An 8,587-nucleotide genomic window follows, 5' to 3' on the forward strand; every position below is an offset into this window, starting at 1 on the left:
ATGCTCATCATTGTCTTCTGACCTATATTCCATATAAGCAGATGCGTTTCACGTGCATGCAAATATAACTACTGTTATAACCTAATGGAAAACGTTACAAGACCCTTTTCAGACAGACAATAACAGTTTCTGAGCAAACTAATCATCACCAAACTGTCGGATCCGCTCTTCTCATCACTCTCGCTACTTAAAGCGCGTTTTAAGAAGGCACGCCCGGCTCGCGCCGTGTGTACGTGCGTGCACGCCACGGCGCTCGCGCGCCGCACAGGAGGGAGTGGCCTCGTTGCTTTCGATACGCAGCGGTCTTGTCGGCGCACGGTTCGTGAGTCCGAAAGAGAAGGCGATGGGGGAAGTACGCTCTCAAGAATACGAAGCCTGAGTGTCGGCTCATGTTACCGTGCTACTTTCTGATGTAACACCTTCACGGACCGTCGTTCTCTCGAACGGTAAAAAACCCGTTTTAATACGGACCGTAATAATGGCGTAATAAGCTTAAGTTTGGGAGGCGTTTGATTTCCTTGTTGTGGCATCGGACACTTTACTAGGACAATGTTTGAGGACGCGTGTTTGAAAGCTAATCGATGACGCAGTCGCGGTGTGTGTGAGCGTCTATATGTTTCTGTACTTATATCGACCATTGTTTGGCTTTACAGCGCTACTGTAGTGTTTTGGCAACAACGCTCAAGGTGCGATCCTCGGAAGGCCCTTTGCTGATAGATGCCATTACCAGACTTCACTAATTGCTTGCATGGTTTTTAATTTCCTTGTTTGCCAACTGACTTGCATTTTCTTAACTCGTTAAGGAACGTAAATAGAAATGGTTATAGATGTATGAGAATAGTTCAAATTGTAAATTCAAAATAGGTGTCTCGTTTGTTTGTATATAACGTAACATATATAACACTTAAGAAATATTCTAAGCAATAAAACAGCTGATTTATGCAATAGCGTTAAGTTATATACTGTGTGTGTGTGTGTGTGTGTGTGTGTGTGTGTCAGTGGTTAAGCAGTTCTCACCATGTTAAGAAAGAGGTCGTTCAAGCCGTCCTCGATTGTGAACTTCAGTGAGGACATCAATGACCCTCCTCAGGAACCAGGCATCCATGTCTACATCTTCTGGACCAGCCACGGGTCAAGGTGGTTGCGCCACACCAGTGGAGAAGAGGTCACGGCAGAGGACCTGTGCATCACCGCTGCGAAAGGCGTAGGTGAGTGCGCAGACACAGAAGCTGTGTGTTTCTTTTGTGGTGTTGTAGCCTGCAGACATGTTCAACCTCTCTGTTTATTACACAGGAATAGCACCTCTGTGCCATGTGCTGTTCGCTCTCTACAACCCACTGTTGCACTGCTGGTATAGTCCAAACCACACTTTTAATCTAGAGGAGAAAACATGCCTTGTACTGCACTATTGTATGAGGTTAGTGGGTGACTGTTTGACAGGTTTTTGCAAGGAAACACACTTGGTATGTTCATATATATGTGGTTTCTTTTTGTATAGGTTTTACTTTAAGAACTGGCATGGACTTAATGAGAATGAGCCCACTGTGTCCCGTTACAATGTCGGGGACGGGACAAATATCACCTCTGGATCACCTCTGCTTGATATCTCATCCTTAGAATATTTATTTTCTCAGGTTTGTATTTATTGTAAATGTAGTTCGATTTTATTCAGTAACTGCATTTATTTAGAGTAACTAATCCATTTCCTATTTCCTCCCGTGTCTTTAAAAAGGCCAAATATGAATTTGTGAATGAGGTAGTGCCGATGGAGGAGGTTCAGTCAGAGGAAGAGTTGAACCGCTTCAAAAACGAGAGCCTCGGGTTGGCTGTGCTTCACCTCTCATACGAGGCCATGGAGATGGACTGTAGCTTACAAAAGGCTGCTGAAAAAATCAGGTAATAGAAAGGAGAGCTGCAGTTGTATCAATCCAATCATGTAGTATCTTATGGATCCACGCAACACTCATGTGCTCTTTTTCAGCTTCCAGAATTGTATTCCAAAGTCTTTTGCCAAGCACATTTCCAGAGACAACTTCTTGACTAAAATCAGGATCCGGCGAGTGTTTGCGGAATTTGTACGGACCTTTCAGCATCACACTGTGGACAAGGGGCGACTGGGCCCCCAGGAGATCATGTACAAGTACATCTCTACCCTCGAACACTTGGTCCCACGTTTTGGTACAGAGACTTTTCCTGTATTAAACCTGGAAGTGAGGGAGGGCGGGGATGGGAGTAGCTCGTACTCCAACACCACCCACGCACAAGGCCACGCGAAAGACAATTACAGAGCTCCTGCCACACATGAAGTGATGGTGTCCGGCACCAAGGGGATTCAGTGGAGGAAGGTGGTCAGTCAGAAGGTTTGTCTAACTCCAACTTCTATATAGAGTTAATTCTGCTAGTTTGGACTTACTAATTCAGCATCTTTACCTAGGCACAGGAAAACCCTTACTTCAGGAATGACTACATGAACTACAAAGGGAAAACAAAACAGCAGTCCAGCCATCCAAGCGCTGACAATCGCATTGAGTGGACCTCCTTCTGTGATTTTCCTGAAATAACTCACGTAGCCATCACGGGAGCTAATGTGTGCATTAGCACTCAGGACGATCGCTGCATGGTGAGAGTTGCTACAGTACATTAATTTAATTGATAAGTGCGGTTGCATTAGTCCACTTTATGCAATGTAGATGAGTCATGCTGCCGTTCGGGTCGTCAGAGAGTCAGAATACGCTCAGCAGTGTTCGCAGATTGTTCTATAGTGTATATATGTGTGAGAGCTTTGGGTTTTGGTGTGCTTCTGGCGTTGTGTTATGTTTTGAAGTTGTATTCGTATGTAGGTGGAGGGCCTGTTTGTAAACTAGTGTTTCTGTATGTGTATGTAGGAGGTCGAGATGATCAGCAGCCAAGATGCCCGCTCCTTTGTCTCCCTTCTAGATGGATACTACCGGCTGACTGCAGACGCCCACCACTATCTTTGTCATGAAGTGGCTCCCCCGAGGGTAGTGCTGAGTGAAGCCAACGGACTGCACGGACCTATGCAGTGGGTTTCTTCCCTATCAAATATGCCCATGCAGACAGAGACAGGTTATGGCGTCTGTAATATTTTAATTCGGGTGTATTTGCAGTGATGATTTTGTGGTACTGAAGCTGAGAAAGGAGGCAGAGGAAGGCCTTTTCCTTATACGCTGGAGCGCTATCGATTATCAACGCATCATCCTAGCTGTGCTAGAAAATAAGGTGATAAGTCGGCACCTACACTCCTTCCTGGGAATAATTGCAGTGCGTCGATGCTGAATATGTTTAGACAATTCAAGTTCTGCACACCTGTTGTTAAGTGCACTTGTTGCCCACAGTACGGAGACCACAAGCAATTTCGAATTATGCACTGGGGTTCAGTGTTCCGTCTGGAGGGCTGGGACCGAGAATTCTCTAGTGTGAAGGAGCTCACGGACAGCCTCAAGACTTTTGTACTCAAGTCTGGATCAGACAGTTTTACCATCAAGAGATGTTGTTTGCCCAGACAGGCAGGTGTGTGTGTGACATCCAAGTCCTAGATGCTGTGCTACTTATGCTAAAATCCTCTAAAACTCTCTTGTGCAGTATCAAGGCGTTTAGATTTTTTTATTTATGTGTGGTTAAAGAGCTTTCCAACCTCCTGGTGATGAGGCAAAGCATCGATCACGGTGTTAACGCGGAACACGTGACCCTGAACATTACCAGGCTACGCTTCCACCACATCAAAGACACGGAAATCATACAGGTGAGGACACCCAAATCCCATGCGTTCCACCGGGCACGCTTTGGGTTTGTAGCTCTGCAGGTGACTGGTTGGGTGTTGTGTTCGTGAGCAGAAACAGCATTTGGGCCGTGGGACCAGAACTAACATCTATGCAGGACGATACCTGGTACGTGGAGGAGGAGAGAGCGATGATGATGAGTCTAACAACAACTTTGCTGACCAGAAAGGAATCCGGGTTGTTCTAAAGATTCTGGAACAAAGCCTCAAACTGGTAAGCCTCAGTGACCTGCAATTCAATCTGCGCGTAATAATCCACAACAGGGCTTGACTGATGATGATCAAAAGCATTCACTCCATTTCAACCATAACTCTAGAATGAAAAAGAGAAGTGGCATTTTGTATTTGTTGTCTCGTCTTTTACTGGTTCTTGCTTTGTCTTTCTTAGGCATTTTTCGAAACCGCAAGTCTCATGAGCCAGGTATCCCACAGCCACCTGGTGTTCGTACATGGTGTGTGTGTCAGAGGATCTGAAAGTAAGAGTAATACCCTTGTTCACCTTCACACACTCACTTCTCATTTTATGTTTGTGACTTCCTTTTTTTCGCCACTTCCTAATCGCACACATGATTAGAGTTTGTAAACAGATCTTTTAGTTCTGGTACAGAGTGAACCTTGTAATAAATGCATAACCGCAGCCAGTCTCCTCTGCTGTGAAGACTGTACTACTCGTTCATGCCGTGTTTGTGGCTATACAAGAGATTTGTCCTGTCACACTCGTCCCTGCTTTGCAGACATCATGGTGGAGGAGTTTGTGGAGTTCGGGCCTTTGGATGTTTTCCTACGCAAAGAAAAGGCATCCGTCAGCCCCCAGTGGAAGTTTATCGTTGCAAAACAACTTGCCAGTGCCCTCAGTTATCTTGTGAGTTCCCCCATTTCCTTTTTTTCCTGCCTGCCACAGATTATAATTCGATGCAACTCACTTTACCGGCCCCACAGCTAAGTGGTCCCTAATGTGCATTAACGTGATGTAAGTGTGGTACATTTCTCATCGGAGAGTTGCCTGATGAGGGTGAGCATGTGAAATATCTGACTAATAGACAGTGTAGCTGTGAGTTTTGAGTATGAGCTGCTGCACACAGGAAAATGAAACACTCTCTTCGTGAGACCAAGCGGCCTGTTCCGCAAGTGTAGCATATTTTGGTCATGGGACCAAGAGTTTATTTGGGTTACACATCAACAATAACTTGTATCAAATGTAAATTAAACCAGTTTAATCTCTTCGATGCAGGAAACAAAACGGCTTGTTCATGGAAATGTCTGTGGGAAAAACATCTTGGTGGCAAGAAAAGGTCTTGAACCTGATACTATTCCTTTTGTCAAGTTGAGCGATCCGGGAATTGCCCTCAGTGTTCTTTCACGAGAAGGTCAGTACCAGAAACACATTTTACACAAGCTACCACTTGAGTCACTTAACGTTATCTCAATTACGTGCAAAGTTCTCCCCTACTTTAATCAGATTTAGGAAACTTCAACGAGACCATTTCCTTTGACATATTTGTTATCTTAGAATTTCACTTTAGAATGTGTCAGACTTTTAATGACTTGAACAAAAACAAAACCCCCTCAAAAAGGTTAAGAGGTGATATATTAATCACCTTTAGTGCTCTATACAGCATAAGAGTGAAATAAAACTACATTTAGTTAACTCTACTCTTGGAGCTCAAGTTAGACACTAAACCAGCCGATTCTTCATGCACTTTTAGAGTTTTCATTTAATTGATAGAATTTTTTTAATATATTCTAATAATGTTTATTGTTTTAAACGATTCCATTTTCTGCTCTGCGAGTTTGCATGCTCTCCGTGTATGTTCCTGTTTTTGTCTGGTTTCCTCCCACAGACCAAAAATGACTTTAAGTTGCCCCCGTGTCAGTCAGTCAGTCAGTCAGTCAGTCAGTCAGTCAGTCAGTCAGTCAGTCAGTCTGTCTGCCTGCCTGTCTGTCTGTCTGTCTGTCTGTCTGTCTGTCTGTCTGTCTGTCTGTCCGTCCGTCCGTCCGTCCGTCCGTCCGTCCGTCCGTCTGTCTGTATTGGCCTTACAGACTGGCCTTTAATCTCCAGAATACGTTTCTATTATTTTTGACGCTTGCATTTCCTCCTGGGGTGTCAGTGAAGGTTTTAATGCCGTGCCTTTGTCCCACTGCAGAGCGTGTGGAGCGTATCCCATGGATTGCCCCTGAATGCATTGACAAAGGTGCACCCATCAGCATCGCCGCCGACCAGTGGAGCTTTGGTGCTACACTGCTTGAAATCTGCAATAACGGCGATCTTCCCATGAGTGGCAGCACATTGTCCGAGGTGTCACATCTTTTTTGATGATTTTGTTCTCTGTTCTCTAAGCCATAAGCTTCACCCACCTGGTCGTGTGTTTGATTTGTAACCATAAAAACAAATCATTTTCTCCCCGAACAGAAAGAGCGCTTTTATCATCAAAAGGGCCGCTTAGCTGCACCATCCTCCCAGGAACTAGCTAGCTTCGTCAGCAGGTGTTTGACCTACGAGCCCGGGGAAAGGCCGTCGTTCCGCACTGTGCTCAGAGAGTTAACAGAACTCATGATCAAAAGTGGGTTTTTATCTACTCAAACCATTTTTTTTAATCTGCCTCAGTTTGTTTATAAAATGGATGTCTTTTCGTCTGCCCGCAGATCCTGATATCTCTCTCAGTGAAACCCTCCCTAACACAGACCCCAGCGTGTTCCATAAACGCTACCTAAAAAAGATCCGCGACTTAGGAGAGGTGAGTTCTACTCCCTCATCATCAGACGCTTTCGTGTTAAAGGCCGATCCTCATGCCTTAATGTTTGATCGCCAGGGTCACTTTGGGAAGGTCACACTCTGCCAGTATGACCCGTCCGATGATGGCACAGGAGAGCGCGTGGCAGTGAAATCTCTGAAACAAGATAACGGACACGTCCCGGATGGGTGGATGAAGGAAATTGAGATCTTGAAGTCCCTCGATCACAGCAACATTGTCAAGTACAAAGGTTGTTGCACCGAACTGGGTGAGTCCTCGTCTCTTTCTATTTGCATGCAAACATACTTATTGACGTGTATAATACCATACTGTGTACATGTCTAAAGAGTGTTTGCTCAGTGTCCTAACCTGCTTTGCTAAGAGGATGATTCAAGGAATTGATTGTCGGGCCATGTCATTCCTCTGTAAATATTGAAAATCTATTCAAAGTGCAGCACTGCTTCCAGTTTGTCAATGTTTTGAGCTTTTAACACACACCTTATTGACCATCGCTGCCTCTTCAGCACTAGGATTTGCAACAGTTTCCTCTAACCTTGGAAATAAATAGAAACCCCCTGTTTTGTTTTGTTTTTCCAATTTGACAGGTGGACAGGTGGTGCAGCTAATAATGGAGTATGTGCCTCTGGGGAGTTTACAAAAGTACCTTCCTAAGTGTAAGCTGGGTGTGCCCCAGTGCCTCATGTTTGCTCAGCAAATCTGTCAGGTGAGCCCAGTGGTTTGTGTCCTGTCCTGATCATCAGCATTTTTTAGATTTTTAGATTTATGTGCTCTTCTGTGTGTGTTTGGGGGGGGGTTATGCAGTGGTTGTGGTAAAATTACACATTTTCAGCAATTGTATGTTTGTCCTTTCTATTTTCAAAGGGAATGGAGTACTTGCACTCAAAGCGATACATCCATCGAGACTTGGCTGCTCGGAATGTCCTGGTAGAAAACGACAGTCTGGTAAAGATTGGAGACTTTGGCCTGTCGAAATACATCCCTGAGGGTGAGATCTACTATCGTGTCCGTGAAGATGGAGACAGCCCGGTGTTCTGGTGAGGCCAGACAGCATTTATTATTTTTATTTATCCCTTTGTTTGGCTGTGTGTGTATCTGTGACCATTGAGCTGTATTCATCACACTCTACAGGTATGCCATTGAGTGCTTGAAGGAGAGCAAATTCTCCTTCTCTTCCGACATTTGGTCTTTTGGTGTAACGTTGTATGAGATCCTGACTCGATGTGACTCTCGCCAAAGCCCTCCAACGGTACGTCATCACTTGCTTTGTACAATAAACTTTAAAACCACATGTAAATGTATAACATGCTATCCTCTCTTTTCTATAGAAATTTTATGAAATGATGAAAATGATGGAGGAAAACCACCAACAGATGACTGTAATGGTTCTTATAAAACTGTTGGAGAAACAGCAGCGATTGACTTGCCCCAGAGAATGCCCCCACGAGGTAGATATCAACAAAAAGAAGAACATCTTGATGACATCATGCGCAGCCTGATGATTAATATTTACTTTCCGTACTCAACAGGTAAAGCTATTGATGGACCAGTGCTGGGCTGCAGAACCTTCAAAGCGGCCATCTTTCAGGTCCCTCATTGAAAGGCTTGATGCCATTCGCCGAACATATGACTGGCACTCAAATATAAACTTTTCCTTGGCTCAAGTCTGCTGATCAGGATTCAGTGAAGAACTGCTTGTCTACATGTCATCAGTTTGTCTTGAATGTTGCAGAGTATCCAGTCTTGTGTGTTCTTCTGGGCCATGCTTACTGCCTTTATTTACACAGATGCTTCTGTAGACATTTTGAATAAGGCACATTACTATCCTCACATATGTGATACAAACACAATAATAACCTCAGTCTCTGTGTTATTTTCCTGTTGGATTAGTTTGCATATCTATCACAGTAAGTATTAAAATTCTGTAGGGTTGGGAAGTTAACTGTTTTTTCATTAATGGCTGTATGACAGTATATGCTCACTTGAGTTTCATTTTGTATAACAAAAACAAATGAAATTAGACATTTATTACAGAATA

The 8,587-nt window shown here is 44.1% G+C and overlaps 1 protein-coding gene across 1 annotated transcript; it reads left to right on the forward strand.

Moving 5' to 3' along the window:
* The first annotated feature begins 285 nt into the window (after positions 1 to 285).
* Positions 286 to 8,587, forward strand: tyk2 (tyrosine kinase 2). Its single transcript, XM_029158186.3, has 24 exons — positions 286 to 446; positions 1,000 to 1,208; positions 1,294 to 1,417; positions 1,499 to 1,634; positions 1,733 to 1,896; positions 1,982 to 2,360; positions 2,435 to 2,620; positions 2,886 to 3,043; positions 3,129 to 3,240; positions 3,357 to 3,531; positions 3,645 to 3,763; positions 3,855 to 4,013; positions 4,188 to 4,275; positions 4,534 to 4,661; positions 5,031 to 5,166; positions 5,944 to 6,095; positions 6,210 to 6,360; positions 6,443 to 6,534; positions 6,610 to 6,799; positions 7,137 to 7,255; positions 7,414 to 7,586; positions 7,681 to 7,798; positions 7,878 to 7,997; positions 8,079 to 8,587. The coding sequence occupies exons 2-24, from the start codon at positions 1,019 to 1,021 to the stop codon at positions 8,220 to 8,222; spliced, it is 3,513 nt and encodes a 1,170-aa protein (XP_029014019.1). The 5' UTR covers positions 286 to 446; positions 1,000 to 1,018; the 3' UTR covers positions 8,223 to 8,587.

Source organism: Betta splendens, chromosome 8 (assembly GCF_900634795.4).
Source record: "Betta splendens chromosome 8, fBetSpl5.4, whole genome shotgun sequence".
Taxonomy (NCBI): Eukaryota; Metazoa; Chordata; class Actinopteri; order Anabantiformes; family Osphronemidae; genus Betta; species Betta splendens.

What these genes read in the sequence shown, in the direction of transcription:
- tyk2 (XM_029158186.3), top strand. Translation starts at nt 1,019, where the DNA reads ATGTTAAGAAAGAGGTCGTTCAAGCCGTCCTCGATTGTGAACTTCAGT. An exon ending in TAGCTGTGCTAGAAAATAAG is followed by an intron (nt 3,241 to 3,356) that starts GTGATAAGTCGG and finishes TGTTGCCCACAG; the next exon opens with TACGGAGACCACAAGCAATT. An exon ending in GGAGACAGCCCGGTGTTCTG is followed by an intron (nt 7,587 to 7,680) that starts GTGAGGCCAGAC and finishes CACACTCTACAG; the next exon opens with GTATGCCATTGAGTGCTTGA.